Source organism: Urocampus carinirostris, chromosome 3 (assembly GCF_059441175.1).
Source record: "Urocampus carinirostris isolate Australia breed hairy pipefish chromosome 3, RoL_Ucar_1.0, whole genome shotgun sequence".
NCBI lineage: Eukaryota > Metazoa > Chordata > Actinopteri > Syngnathiformes > Syngnathidae > Urocampus > Urocampus carinirostris.
The window spans coordinates 53,039,169-53,055,124 of NC_142351.1; the positions used below are offsets into that span (position 1 = coordinate 53,039,169).

Sequence of the window (15,956 nt, forward strand, 5' to 3'; positions counted from 1 at the left end):
ACAATAAAGTGAACGCAGTACCGGTTATACTCCTCTGCCTCGAAATTGTTCAGTCCATTTAACTCCATTGATCAATCCTGGCTTCCAAAATGTCGAAAATAATGGACGTTGTTCCTATGTTGTATTTGGTTGTAGGATAAGAATAAGCACCTTTTACAATTAAGTACAGGTTATATAGGCCGGAGCACTTGGGCCCAGTTTGGACCATCAGTGTAAGCAAATGTAAAGCGCTTACTGTACAGAATGTCTTACTGATCAAAATGCGTATGTGTCAGGGCCGTAAGCAGACCGTTTACTCATACATCCCCAAATTCAACCCAGGCACCCACACAATGTATAGCATTTTAAAAACTCAGTTTTTGTAATAAAGGACAGGATCGGCTTACATATGATGAAAAATGGTAGATGAAAATCAAAATAAAGTGAAACAAAACATAAATGTGAACAACACAGCTTCAGAAACACTCCACTGGCTTGAAATGGTTCAGTTTATTTGATTCCCAGCACCGCTCTCGCCCCCCTCCCGGTGTCTCTTTCGCTTGTCTGGTGTCACTTGCGGCATAGCGGCGGAGTCTGTGGCGGCTCTGGTGTATTGCAGTGAGAGTATGTTATACAGCGGTTATGCTGAACCACGATTTTAGCACCCAATATCATGGCTTTGTTAACATCAACAGTCTTTAGTCCTAATTTTAGCTGCATTGAATTGAATGCAATAATGATCAGGCTATCTTAATTGTTGCCAGTGTGCTTGGTCATCCTCCCATCACTAGCATGGACATTCAGAGTTTTTTTCTGTACAAAAAAAAGCACCATGTTCACTTGAGAGTCTATTACCCACAGTAACGATTAAAAACACAAAACATCTGCATAATGTATTGGTATACGGTTGTCAGCACTAGGAGAAAGAAGTAGAAAAGTACCTGGAGCCCTGGAAAACACAGGTAACACACTCACGGAAATTAAAAAGATCCCATCCTGAATAAAAGTTAAGATGTATTCTGATAATGACAGTATGTATTTCATTCTTATCAGTTTACCACATTATCATCACATTTTTGATGAGAAATGAAATGAAATGATCTGCATTTTTATATGAAATGATTTGCATTTTATATAGCGCTTTTCAAGACAATGACTTCTCGAAGCGCTTTACAATGTGCTCCACATTTCCCAATAGCGGCCTTGCAGCCATGTAAGGCGCTAACCTGCTTATTGTGGGTATTAGGGGTTCGGTGTCTTACCCAAGGACACTTCGACATGTAACACGGACGAGCCGGGATTTGAACTGACAAGACGAGCGCTGTACCTCCTGGGCTACTGTCGCCCCTATAAGTTATCTATAAATTATCCATCCATCCATTTTCTGCACCGTTTATACTCAGTAAGTTTGCGGGGGTGCTGGAGCCCATCCCAGCTATCTTCGGACAGTGGGCAGGGGACAACCTGAACTGGTTGCAAGCCAGTCGCAGGGCACACAAAGACGGACAACTCACTCGCACAATTACAACTAGGGTCAATTTTGACCGGCCAATTAGCATGACATGCATGTCTTTGGAATGTGGGAGGAAACGGGAGTGCCCGGAAAAAACCCACACAAGCACCGGGAGAACATGCAAACTCCACACAGGAAGGTTCGATCTCACTAACTACTGCACTGCCGTGCTGCCCATCTATAAACTACTAGCGACTAAAAAAAGTTATTAATTTAAACTGATTTTTATGATACTGAATTCCTATCATCTTGGTGATCAAACAGCTTGTGTTTGACAACACAGAGGTAGATTTCCGTTAGATAGATAGATAGATAGATAGATACTTTATTCATCCCCGAAGGGAAATTCACTTTTCCAGCAGCATCCCTAAGCTGAGAACAATCGAAAATAACTGAGAACAATCGAAAAATAACACGGGAGCTGCTGGAGTGGCTGCCATTCGTGACGGCGCCGGAGAAACGATATCCATCCATCCATTATCTGAACCGCTTATCCTAAGTAGGGTCGCGGGGGTGCTGGTGCCCATCCCAGCTATCTTCCGGCAGTGGGCAGGTGACTTCCTGAACTGGCTGCCAGCCAGTCGCAGGGCACACAGGGACAGACAACTCACTCGCTCATCGACACCTAGGGATATTTTTGTACTGGCCAATCAACCTGAAATGCATGTTTTTGGTATGTAGGAGGAAACCAGAATGCCCTGGTGGAAACCCACACAGGCCCAGGGAGAACATGCAAACTCTGCACAGGAAGGCCTTTAGCTGGATTTGATCCCATGACCTCAGAGCTGTGCCACAGACGCACTAACCACTCATCCGCCATGCTGCCCCAGAGGTAGATCATTTATTTTCTATTTACTACGTATTTAATTGACTGAATTAAAATGTTTTATGATGAAAATATATTGTATGTGGTTGTTGGTGGAAAAGGGAGAAATATGACACTCTGGATGCCTAGCACTCCCAAAAATCTCAACCTAAAATTGCCCTTAAATGTCCAATTAAAAAATTTAAAATAACAATAATCCTCCGTTATAGGTTTCAAAAAATACACGCGCTAAAAAAATCTGCAAAGTAGAATACATTTATTAAATACTCTAACATACATTGAAAGCAAAATACAAAGGCAATTTACAGGCTCATGCATTTATTTAACAAATATAGTGACCTTTTTCTTTTCTTCTGTACTGTCAAATTATGATTTAGAAAATAATTTTTGCACTACCGTGAATCTACTTTTTTTTTCACTTCAGATGATATTTTGGCGCCATCACGTGGACCTTATTAGGAAAACAAAGAAGTGGTGTAAAAAATGTTTTACCTTCGTTAAACATGTCGAGATGTCCAACTTTGTCAGCAATAGAAAGCACCTGCCTATGCTTTTTGGTGCTTTTGTCCATCTGGACCATTTTGTTGACATGATGGCTTTTAGAGATATCCGACAATAAAAAATATCTAAGCATATGTTACGTAGTATGATCACACTGCTTTACATGTGGGTATAACTTAGATTACAGTACAAGGTATTGACTAAAAGGAGCAGGGTGACTAGTGACTGTTACAGGCTTGAGGCGTCGTTGCTCTCATGCATTTTCCGGACAAATTTCAACATGATACCTATTGTTCTTTTATTGATGTTAACTAGGTTTGTGTATTGTGACCCAATGCTAAATCTATTTCACCCTGGTCATCCTGGAAGGGGTATTACAACTTGTGAGGCCCCTTCTCAAGGTCATGTTGCTCATGTTTGTTTAAGATCAGGCGATGGTGTGATTGTAATCCTGTGCAGTCTTTTGAGACATTTTTGTGATGCATGATGAAAATGTGTTAAGTATCAAAACTGCGTAAAGTATACAACGATACAGCGAAGGATTACTACATTTCCCCCTGTATTCCTGTAAACTTCTTTCACAATTAGCAAAACGACAACTTTCAGAGCAAGTGTTGAGATTTAGTATTTTGTATGTCAGATTTTTTGCAGAAAATAGGTTAAATAAAAACTTTAAAATGATCCAATTATATATCTATTATCCAAAAGTCTAACGAAGCTCTGTAAAGGTTCCACATAACAAATTTTAGGTTTATTCCAAAACTTTACTTATGAGCAAAATGCACATTTTGGTTCAGATAGAGGATACGGTCCCAAGTACTGGAGAGTCTGTGAGGCGTGCAGTCAATGGAGGTTGCCTTTACATCCCAACCTTTTGACATAAATAAGTGTAAGATTTTATTGAGAACTTTATATTTTCCTCGCAAAATACAATCAGTCTCCAGAATATCACAAATAAATAAAAACAACATATACTTGTTTAAAACCGGAAGTGGCAAATCTTTACCAAAACGGAAACATGATGCGATCGTTGGAGCTGTTTATTTGATACAAATTAAGCAACCGTAGACTTAATTACTCTTCCATCGTCAACATTTTTTGTTGTTTGAATTTGAAAAAGCGGTAGATTTTCTTTTAATAAGCGGAAGATGTTTTTAGGGGCGAAAAGCGATAATGTTGGCAGATATCTATTAACGCTTTTTTTTGTTTTTCAAAAGGACCAGCGCATAGACTTAAAGTTAAGAGAACAAAGGGATTTCCCCATACTAAAGGATCATATATTGCTTTTTTGTTCTATGAAACAAATAATAAATAAGATGTAAGTTTATTTATTGAATCTGACTGTGCCTCACTAGAAACTAACCTCACTGCATGTCACTGTTGAGAGTTAATGCAATCAAAACTCTAGAAACAACAATCACAGTAGCATGTAGCAGTGTGTAAATATCAAGCATTGTAAAAAAAAAAAAAAATGAAAGTCCAAAGCATCCCCATGAAAAAGTCATACAACGATGCACACATCTTAAAATTGTTCTATTTGCTAGAAGTTCTTTGTTGGCTCCAGACGAACACATTGCCCAGGGAATGACCCAGCATTAAGGAGGGGTGAGTTAATTTTTCCAATATACATATCAAAACAGATTGGCAAGTCATTCATCTATTGCTAGTTGTTAAAAAGCTGTATGAGTGCATCAGGTGAACATTTATAATGTATTTTACAATCAAAATAATATAGTTGGAGGGGAAAAAAATGAAGGTACATAACATGTAAAACTGCTTTTTGTATTAAAAGGCAGCCATATTAATAATAATTTCGATATCCATTTATTTAATTCAGATTTATAACTGTATATACATAAAACCTTACATTTAAAATGATCCGATTTCTTTGAATAAATGAATGCAATAAACACAGCAGGACTGATAGTTGCTTAGTTTGGACCAGCCAAACTTTGCCACTTATTGTGTGAAGGACCCCGTTTTGATTAATTCCTGTCAAAAAAAAAAGAAAAGTTGACTCTCCAACAAAACCGTCAGCAGGCACCTTCCCCCCGCCTCAGTATGAAATGACGCAGCTCATCTCGTCGGCCAGCTGGTCCTCAAAGCGAGAAGCGGACTGGCCGGCCCCGCGAGCTATCAGGTCGGCGGCAGCGTTTTCCATCTCGTCCAGGCTCAAATGACAAGCTTGGGCGATCTCCCGCTTGGCAAAATTCACAAACTTGGGGTCCTTGGCATAAATCCCCAGCCCCTCAGAGATCAGGATCTGAAAAAAAGGGACACCTTTTTAAAATAGTCTTCCAGTACGTATTGGAGGATAAACAGACTTTCCAATAGGATCTAGTCTAATGCTAGCCGAAGGAGAGATGTTATTGTCTTACACGGTTTCTGTGCTGTTGACTGCGTGCCTTTTCTGTAGATTTGCTGTTAATTGGGTAAATTATCAGACACTGCGTGTTAAGTGACAGTGTCTATTGAGTTATCAGTCTGCATATTACAATTGGTGGCAACTTGAGATTGCAAGCTCACCTATAAAATTATCTCACAATGTTTACTTAAGTTGCGTGTCGTTCCTGTGCTCCTGGATGAGTGTTTCTAAAAATATCTGTGTGCTTGGAATATATAAACAAATCAACTGAAATGAAAGAGAGCCCTGCCATGTCAAGTCAAGTCATGTTTATTTGTATAGGCCTTATAGTAATAATAATAATTTCCTTTGTATTGTCATTCTTTGTAACAATGTACACAGAACGAAATGTCGATACACCTGACCCGTTGTAGCAAGCCGATGCAGCCGCAGCCAACAGAGGGCGCCGCCATTTATTCACAAGGGGTCTCAAATAAGTGTACAGACTACAGACTATTATTACAACATCCCCTGAGCTAAAACCTACATGAGGGCAAGGAAAAACTCAGCATGAGAAAAATTAAAAAAAACCTTGAAGGGGGCCACACATAAGGTCATCCATTTTGGAAAAAATATTTCATGTTCACAAGAAAATAGAGGATGAATTCATTCCTTGCTGTTTAGCAAAATCGATGTCCATCAAATGTATTGCATGCGGTATTAAATCTGTGTATTATTTGTTATTGTTATCGAAACATCCGTTGCAGCCTGGGCATGCTGGAAGGGGGTTTACCTCATGTGTAGTCCCTTCTCAAGGTTTTTTCATTTTCCTCATGTTGAGGTTTTTCTTGCCCTCATGTGTTTTTTTATATCAGGGGATGGTGTAATTGGTCTGTAGTTTCCAATAGTCTGTGGTCTGTGCAGCCCTTTGATACTCCTTGTGATTAAAGGCTTTACAAATAAACACGACCCGACTTGACCCACCTTAGAAAAAACCTCTTGCTAAGCGTGGTCTGCTTGTACTCGGTAGATTTTATAATTTTCAAGTCTCAAGCTAAAGATCTCCTCCTCCTTTACTTCTACGTCTTGCTAATGAGGATTTTCGAAAAAAAAATAATAAAAATAGAAATAAAAAAGAGGTGTCACTGCCAACTGGTGGCCAGAGTTAGTCTGTAAATTAACTGAACGGATTGCTTTTTATAGCAATGGTTGCACATTGCCATCAATGGCATTCTCTGGTACAACTAGATGACTATTTGCCATCAATTGCACTCTAAGAGATCATTGTCAGATAATGCCGACTTTCTTTCCTTCTTTCTAGAATTGGAAGTCCTGGAACATACTGTAGTCATCACAAAATTAAGCCATAAAATTCTAACAAAAAACAAACAAATCCTGCAGCGGAGTAAAGCCACAAAAGGTGAAACACGAAAGTAAGGCAGAAAATGTCCTCCTCACCGACTCGACCAGACTGTCTGCGCTGCCTTTGTCAACGTAACCCCGGCCTGGGGGCGGCACCCTCAAGCTGGTGTAGTTCCCGGGGCGCCCAGAGTACCAGCCAGGACGGCTTCCGGCAGGCAGGCTCGCCGAACCGTCGCTCCAAAGCGGCTGACTGGCCCCAGTGGTTTCATCCAGCAGAATAACGGGGGTGTAGATCAGCTTGCCTTTGCGCCCCGACGGGGCGATGCAGCCAGGACCGGGCGTGTTGCCGGCCGCCATGTTGTTGGCCCAAGAAACGGACGAAGTCGATGACACGCTGCTGGGCCGGGAGTCCAGGCAATGCTGCGTCTTAACAGATAAAGCAAAGCTGCTGGAAAGGCTCAAACGGAACGGGCGCGCCAACGGGTTTTTACCTGCAGGCGAGATCTGGAGGGGGAGGTGTTGCCCTGGTAGTTTCCTGGGATCGGAAGGTCGTCCGCGCTGCTCTGCGGCCTCAGACACTGGAAATTGAAGGCAGGCCGCCGACCTACAACAATGAGCAGAAGCATTTACCGGGTAATTTATCTATTCTATTTTTTTCTGTGCGAAGCTTTTTTTCAATTGCTATAAATGCAAAAAAACAACAATTGCAATGAAAATAGTTTGGAATTCATCTCCAAGGTGACTATCAAACACGGAGACAAACAAAAAGCTTGAAAATAAAACAAAAATAAAAGTCTTAATAAAAAATGAATAAATGAAAAAACAGTACAGTGACACCCCCCACAAAAAAGGAATATTTAAAGGAATCAGCCTACAGTGGGTGCCACCCTCCGACCATTCTTCAAGTCACCTGCAAAACTTAGTTACTGTTCCTTTTTTTTAAAATAGGAAAAAAAAAACATGCAACGGATACAAGGAAAATTCTAAAACAATAAATAAAGTATAAATTCCAATTCAGTGAAGGAATTCGCATTCAATGGTTAAATTTGGGACTGCATTAGCCAAAAGTAATAAATTAAATAAATTCCATTATTTCGCCCTTCAAAAATTCCACAATTTGAAAATGTGATGGATCGTGAAACCAATTAAAATTATTTCAAAGAACATTTTAACTTTCATATGTGGAAACATTTCATTTGATTTTGTATAATAAGCAAAAATACATAAACTATCATATAAACATGCAGTTTAAAAAAAAATCTCAAATCAAGATATTAGCATTTATTAGCCTCACTTAGAAGAGCTGACATTGTTGTCCACCACTTTGCTGCCACGGACGGGTACTCAAAAATTTAAAAAAGGCTGGGTAATAGGTTAAAGTAAAATAATGAATCTTTGAGTCTAGGTAGTTTGTAGTCTTCCTTATGCCTTTGAGCACTCGTTTTCAGTTGCACTTCGCCATACTGTTACATCTAGTAGTCAAACAATAATAACTGTCCCTTTCATGTCATTGCTGACAAAAGGCAGAATGATGCATTTTTTAAAAGATGTATTCAAAATAGTTTCTGTACTTTAAATTGGCTATGAATAGTTTTGTTATTATTTTGAATGAGCTAAGTTTGTTGAAACTGATTTTATACAATTTGTTGTTTAAAAGTGCTGGACAGGTTTCTTTTTGTAATTTAGTTGAAGAGATGTTCATTAAGGTAGGATTTATTGTACTGTTTGAAATTAAATCAAATCGCAATAATCAGAATGACAGATAAAATCAGAATTTCCTTTTTGCGGCTTATTACAGACTCTACGTTTTCAAACAATTTGAAATTGGGAAAAACATGACATGGTTTACCTTTGGGAACGGACGGGAGCAGCCTCCTCCTGACAAACTGAGCGCCGTTGCCGCCGTTGCCGCCGTTGACACCGTTGCAGGCGTAACTTCCGCTTACTGTGCTGCCGTTTCCATTGGCGCTGTAGACGCTGTTGCTGTTGTCATAAGTGGAGTATCCGTTGCCGTTATAAACTTGGGCAGGGTAGGACCCCCCGGTGACACCGCCTCCTGCGTCCACGGCGCTTCTGCTGTAACCGTTAGCTAAGCCGTTGACGTCGCACGACATCTCGCTGGCGGCTCCGTCCAGGTTCTGCCCGGCGAAGTCGGGCTCGGGCGGTAAAGGGGATGGGGTCTCAGGATACGTGTACCTATCACATAGCATGTAGGACCATTGAAAAGAAATTGGCAAACATAAACTCGGAAAATATGATAATTGCACTCTTAAAAGGGTTGGGTAAAAAGGGATCAACCTAATACTTGTGATGATTTGACCACCACAAAAAGTGTTTTAATTTCTGTAAAATAACTCAGCTAAAAACATCTTCTTTAATGAATTTAAAAAAAAAGATAAATTGCTTCATTTTATACAAGGGGTGTCAAACTCATTTTTTGGAGGGCCACGTGGAATAAAGTCTTTCTCAAGGGAGACAGACAAATAAACTAATGGCATAAAAAGTATGCTTTAGCTGGTGGACTGGTGGTCTTTTCAGAGGATCACAATTCATTTAGGATTCGGGGATTTAAGATTTTATTCTTTAGGTGGTGAGGGTTCCCTCAATTCTTTTTCTTCACTAAGATTGGATCTTTGTAGTGTTTATCAATTATATCTTTGTAAAAACTAATTTCATTTCTTTTACAGTTTATTTAACTGAGTCAGACTGGAAAGTAACAAAAGTAGCATACATATACTAGTATAAATGATTGATTTAAGGATTTTGTTTTCCTGCTTTTTATTTTTATGAAAAGTTTTACGGGAATATAGGGACTTTGCTGTTAGAATTCATATCTATTAGCAAGGAACTTAAGCTTCTCTAAACCTTTGCTAAGACACCCAGGGGCTATTTTGTTTTCCTTAAACAGCGCCCCTATGACTTTTATATTAAGTAAAATAACATTGATATGGGTTTCCGCAATTTTTTCTGGTTAATTAATGGTTTTCACCAAATACAGCTACAGTGGGTGCTTTGCGAGCCTTGTGGAGGTGTACAATTTGGTCTCTGGTGTCTTTGGACAGCTCTTTGGTCTTCGCATGTTACAAGTTCAAGTTTTACTGATTGTATGGGGTTGACAGGTGTCTTTATGCAGCTAAGGACCTCAAAAAGGTGCATCTGATTCCGGATGATACCTGGAGAGCAGGTGGACGTCTAATGTGTGGACTAACAGGTCTTTCAGGGTCAGAATTATAGATGAAACACAGGTTTTCAAATATTTATTTGCAGCTCTATCACACAAATAAATTGTTAAAAAAATCATGGATTGTGATTTCTGGATTTTTCTTTTTAGTTTCTCTCTCTCACAGTAGACATGCACCTGCGATGAAAATTTCAGACCCCTCCATGATTTCTAAGTGGGAGAAATAGCAAAATAGGAGAGTGTTCAAATACTTATTTACTTCACTGTATGTATGGGGGGGGGGGTGTTGGGTCGTGGTGTCAATGTTTGGGGTTAGTTTCTTTTTTTTTTTTTACCCAAGTGTTTTTAGAGTGTGCCAAGTCAAAAAATTGCCATTTGATGAAAGTTTTGTTGCATTTCCTTACCGGTCGTCAAATGTGAGATTTGCAGAATTTTCCTCTCTGTGGGGGACTTGCTCAACGGCCGTTGGTGCCGTCACATCCTGATTAAAATCCGTGGGGTCTGGAGGAGGGGGAAGGTTGCTAATGGAATCCGCCCTGCACAGAAGTGAAAGATTAGTACTCAAGATTGAATCACACTTTTGGCTCAATACTTTTTCATTAAACTTAGCGAATGCTCCCAAAACAAAGGCAGAAATAAAGGACCGGTAGTGAAGTCATCTATTGTTGTAGTTTTCCAGTGTCCAGATGAGGTGAGCCCCTAACAAAGTGCTATCTAGCTGTTTATTTGTATTTGAGGAAACATAAAATGTTAGAACAAGTGTAAATAAATTAACAATCAGAATGAACAAAAAACAACTTCACCGAACAAAATGATTTATTTTATACATTTCCCTCTACTAACACGTGAGCAGATAGTTATTGTTGTTATTGTGAAAAAGAAAAAATAAGAGTGACCTGCAGACAGGCATTGATATGGATGAATGTTATAGTTACTCAGATGATCACCAGAAGAAGGCAGAGATGAACAAAGGCATGATTTTTTTGCAAAGATAAAAGGGGGAATGTCCTGCACCACGCTAGACCAGGTCTCACAGCACACTGGTGTGTCCCAGCACACTGGTTGAAAAACACTGAACTAGTAACATATTGTTAAATCAGAAAAAGAAAGCTGAATTGACACAACTGGAGTTAACATTGAATATAAGGAGACCTTCTAACCTTCTGCTAAATATGAGGCAACATTCCACTTCAGTTTTGAAACAAGTTTTTTTTCTTGTGCTAAACTAAAGTCGACTAGAGTATATAAATGAAGCCATGGTCTAGGTCAGGGGTAAGCAAAGTACGGCCCACGGGGTGGATCAGGCTCGTCAACAGATTTAATCGGGTCCCCGAGGCGGTGCTGAGAGCAGCATAAAAGAAAAATGAGCCGCTTCCTGTCAGACAAAGACGTTCAGTTTAAAATGTTTACTGGATGTCGCTGAAGCCAAACGCCACTTGCAACCACCCACTGTGGCTGTATTTGCCAACCACCATTTATCAACCGGAGCACATTTGAGGAAACACCCATCCAGATGTTGATTTATATGTAATAGCTTAAGGGAATATTATTTCACTCACCTGGATTTCTTAGCCAGTGTGCCTTTGTGTACCCCCATGAAAACTATTTTTCATTGCGTTCATGGCCAATATTCAAATAGCTGGCTACATCTTTCTGTACTTTTTAAAAAATTGTATTTCATTTTTCAAGCTATTAAAGATGCTGTACGGGATTTGGAACTGTTTAAATTGCAGGTGTCATCTTTTAGCTTCTGTCATCATTACAGCCCCTCTCAAGTCCCTTACATTGCACGTGCCAACCACGTGCATGCTCGAATAAACTATTTTTTTGTTGTTGTTGAGGTTTGGGTTGGAATTTCGACTGTTCTCAAAGCAGGCATTTTCTTACTTTCACAATTTCCGTGAGACACTAATAAAAAATTGCCGTGACAAGCATAAAGTCACTACCCCCACTCTGTTCTATTCTACTTTCCTAATAACTTTGCTAAAAGTAAGATAAAATGAGATAGGTATGGTGGAAAATGATTTAGGAGCTTGGATTTCAGTTCAGATTTGTAAATACATATGGATGAATTTGTCCCTTTATATAAAAAAAAAATAAAAAAAAAAAACAATGAAAAAAATTGTTTTTAAAATCTTTTTTCTCATGTATCGCAGAGGGTGCCTTTAAGACTCAGGTGGTTAAGGGATAAGTGAAACTTGAATGTATTTTAAAGGGAACCATCCATCCATTATCTGTACTTTTCTTCAGTAGGGTCGCGGGGGTTCTGGAGCCCATTCCAGCAATCTTCGGACAGTGGGCAGGGGACACTCTGAACTGGTTGCCAGCCAGTCTCAGGGCACACAGGGACAGACAACTCACTCACTCAGTCACACCTAGGGACAATTTGGACCAGCCAATTAACCTGACATCCATGTTTTTGGAATGTGGGAGTAAACCGGAGTGCCCGAAGGAAACCCACGCAAGCACGGGGAGAACATGCAAACTCCACACAGGAGGTTTGATCTCATGAACTCGGAACTGTGCCGCACATGCGCTAACCGCTGCGCCGCCGTGCTGCCATGAAAGGGACCATTTTAATGAATTATTATCTATGTATTTGTATGTATTGTATGTATTTTAAATAATTCATTTTTTGAATGAATCATTTTGTTTAACCATCTAGTTAATTATGCATTGAAATACATAAATGAATATGGATACAAAAATATACGAAACACAAAGACTGTTTCTGGACAAAGATCCTTTGAGTCTTTAATATGTCACGAAGGCAAAGGACATAACGTTATTGCCACAAAGTTTATAAAAAAAAAAAGAGCCACAAATGATAAAACGCGGATTGCTCAAAATTTCAGAAAAATTATTTTTCTCTCCAGTGATATAGGATTTTGTATCAATATTGCTAAACGGCGTTCTCCGTCAATGCCGAGGTCCGGCTCATCTCTGATGTGGGATGACGCTTTAGACCAGATGATTAAGGTGGTGTATCCGGGTCAGATAAGGAGGCTCCTTCTGCCATTGGTAACCATGGAAACCAGTACTATTTGTTTCATGTGGGGAAGCAAACCCCTACCCAAAAACCTGGCTTGGAGAGGGATAGGCGCCTTCAGGCTGTACTTGCCCAAGACACACCACAGCGAGTGGTGCCCCTACAACCAAGGTGATCCGTGAACCGCGATTTCTGAGCTATTGGATTTCAGCCATTTGTTTTTCTCCATCCTCTACCCCCTATGACATTCTTTTCAACCCCATGCAACTCAAAAAGGTCTAGGTAGCAAGCTGGAAAGAGGTAAAAAGTGGAAAGTCACCTGCTAGGCAGCGGGTCCAATCTCCCCGGCTGTTCTGTGATGACAGTGTCATTGTGGCTTGTCACTTGCTGCGTGATCACGTCGGGGCCAGCCTCCATTTGCAGCGGCGCAGCAGTCTGCAGTACTAACGTTTCTACGGGCGGCAATGGTGTGGCGGCGGGCGTGGGGGCCACCGAGGTCCCGGGCTCGCTCTCGAAGATGTCGTCAGCGCCCTCCTCCTCTTCAAGGTCGCATGCCATGGCTAAGCGCATCTCAGGGGCCAGATCCTGCAGCGTCCGCAGACCTTGCTAAAAGTGCGGAAGGAGCAAACTTAAGGGGACAAGGTGGTGTGTGCACAAAGTGAATTACAGGGACCCCTCGCTACTTCGGGCCTCGGTAATCGCTGGTTCACTCCTTCACGGATTTTGAATTGAATTGATTTTGTCTTTATCGTCACTGATACCATTGTATCGTGCATTGTGTTCTGATAGACAGCAGACAGTGGGAACAGATTAGGGAGGACTGGGAACCATAGCGACTGCTAGCTTTTAGAGGATTTTTACATTGAAAATAAATTCACCAATTTAATTGGACTCTGAGGAAAGTCAGAAAAGCGCAACTAAATGGTGGTCGCCAGCAGGTACTCAGTGGATTATTAATGGGTTCCAGAAGCGACTGGGGCGGCGTCGGCGAGAAGGCAAGAGCGGTGCTGCTGGTTTGGCCTACTGCCACGGGTAGGCTAACAACTCTCTTAAGCCACCACTGAGGACCCTGTATTTTGCAAACGGCAAGTCCATTTGCCATGAAACGGATCATCTGGAGCTACAACTTGTTGGAAAACACTACATTCAGGACGGTTTTATTCTAATCATCACAGAGGTTTGGCTCAATGTGAGGACATCCGGCAAGCTAGCCTATCAGTCTTTAAATTGCTTTCTACACTGAAAGGATAAGCCCTCCAGTTTGGTTTAACTTTTGTATGATGTTAATAAAACCATTCATTCAACTACAATTACGTGTTGTCTGTATAATTTGTAGATCTGTAAAGGCTATTTTGTTACAGTTGAATACTCTCACTCATGACGTCATTTTCGAGGTAAGTTTACCCTTGGGGGTTTTTATGAAGGTGCAACGCTACTTAGCGAATTTTCACTTTTTGCTTGTGTTTCTGGTCCTCATTCACCACAAGAACCGTGGGATCTCTGTATTTGAATCAAACACAAACAATATCTTTATGCTTCGGCCAAAGCAGTTACTTTTTTGCCATCTTTGGGCTACTGATGATATTGTTAGGTTGAATTCCTCAAAGCCAGTGGTTTTTAACTCAACTGACTTCTGAACTCACTATCCTACCCTAATTACAAGCTACAACTTTGTTGCAGTTCCTTGAATCTACCATTTACAGTCAAGGAGGAACAAAGTTTGGCTATGCTTCATTCATTCATATTCATTTTCATTAGTATTAGTTGCAGATGAAAGATGTAATATGTCAAAAATGTTGGGCTAATGTGCACAACATTTATTAAACAATCTCGAGGAAAACGGTTGAATATTTTTCCATTTTTTAACATTCCCGGCACCAGTGTAATATTTTTCTCTTTACAGCTTGAAAGTGGGGTGCGTAGTTTGAGGTGTCATTAAAAAGTTTAAAATGAATGAAATAAACCAAATTAAAACAAGAAAATTGGCAGTCACAACCACAATTCAATATTTTTAAGATAAAATCCCTTTCTGCTTTTTCCCCCCAAACATTTATTATAAGAAGGTCTCAATTACCTGAAGCGAGGCAGCCCTGTCCTTCTTTTTAGACTTACGTTCCCTTTCTTTTCTCTTGCGGTATTTCTTAAAATAGTCCTGAATCAAAAAGCTAGCATAAAACTTGCCACAAGTCACCTCATCACCTAAGAAAAAGAAAAGAAATAAGGACAAAGTAAGATGCTTTCATTCGCAAAGCTGCCTGCTTGAAATATACAGTATGTGTGGCGCTGTCATTATTTACAATACCTCTAGGTGGAGGGATGATTTCATCTATGAGCTTGGGCTTCGTGCGTTTCCACAGTTTCTTGATGATGAGTTTGAGCTCTTCATTCTGCTGATCAATAGGTCCTGAAGAAAAACAAGAATCAAACTGTTTTAACATAGGAATCAACGAAAACAGTTTAATAGCATTTGTGGTTTAGAGGAAGAGTTTGAACCTTCAGTCTTGATCTTGAGGGATGTCCGCACCAAAGCAAAGAGGGTCGCACTGAAGGTGACCGTCCCATCGGGGTGCAGTGGCACATTCATAGAAACCAGCCGCTAACAGAAAGGGCACACTTTTGAACCAATACCACGCATACAAAAACGATAGGACTTACTTTGCAAGCGACACGGTGAGGACAAAGTTTTCCAAAACCGAGAGGGGGCTGGATTCTCCGCAGCATGGTAATGACGTCGATGTGCTTAATACGGCCACTGCGACACACACACAAAAAAAAAACGGGTGTCGGAGAGACGATAGCACAGGAAGTTGAGAGATAAACGGTCTTTACGTGGCCTCTGGATCGTAGTCGGACCAAACTCTCTTGAACTCGTCCAGGTGGTGAGTGCCCAGCACAGTCCAGTCCCTTGTAAGATACTCAAAGTTGTCCATGATGACAGCAATAAACAAGTTGATAATCTGCACAGATAAGAATGAAAAACAAATGTTCTAGAAGATAAAGTTCGGCTCGGATTATCCCAAAGTGAGACATTAAGCAATCAAGGCAATATTTTATGGGCTGTATTCAGCAACACAGGATTAACGGCGGCCTTGCTAATGTATACACTTTTTTACCTACTGTATATGAATGAACAATAACTGATTTGTTTTTTACTGCACAATAATTACATAAAACAATCGCAAAGAGGTTATAATAAAACCCCACTCACACTTAATGCCATTGGTGACGCCTGCAGAATACCAACGGCACCGGCCCTGACAC

General features: G+C 40.4%; 1 protein-coding gene across 2 annotated transcripts in view; it reads right to left on the reverse strand.

The window, feature by feature from the left end:
* Positions 1 to 2,557: 2,557 nt before the first annotated feature.
* cacna1fa (calcium voltage-gated channel subunit alpha1 Fa) overlaps positions 2,558 to 15,956 on the reverse strand; it is a 41,543-nt gene continuing 28,144 nt past the window's right edge. For both annotated transcript variants that reach the window (XM_088332433.1, XM_088332432.1), the window contains 11 exons: positions 15,525 to 15,652; positions 15,351 to 15,447; positions 15,189 to 15,291; positions 14,998 to 15,099; positions 14,770 to 14,894; positions 13,015 to 13,301; positions 10,111 to 10,242; positions 8,375 to 8,721; positions 7,017 to 7,129; positions 6,622 to 6,951; positions 2,558 to 5,082 (listed from right to left, as the gene is read on the reverse strand). In XM_088332433.1, the coding sequence (XP_088188559.1) occupies positions 4,876 to 5,082; positions 6,622 to 6,951; positions 7,017 to 7,129; positions 8,375 to 8,721; positions 10,111 to 10,242; positions 13,015 to 13,301; positions 14,770 to 14,894; positions 14,998 to 15,099; positions 15,189 to 15,291; positions 15,351 to 15,447; positions 15,525 to 15,652 (1,971 nt within the window). In that variant the 3' untranslated portion in view covers positions 2,558 to 4,875. The remainder of the gene's footprint in view (positions 5,083 to 6,621; positions 6,952 to 7,016; positions 7,130 to 8,374; positions 8,722 to 10,110; positions 10,243 to 13,014; positions 13,302 to 14,769; positions 14,895 to 14,997; positions 15,100 to 15,188; positions 15,292 to 15,350; positions 15,448 to 15,524; positions 15,653 to 15,956) is intronic.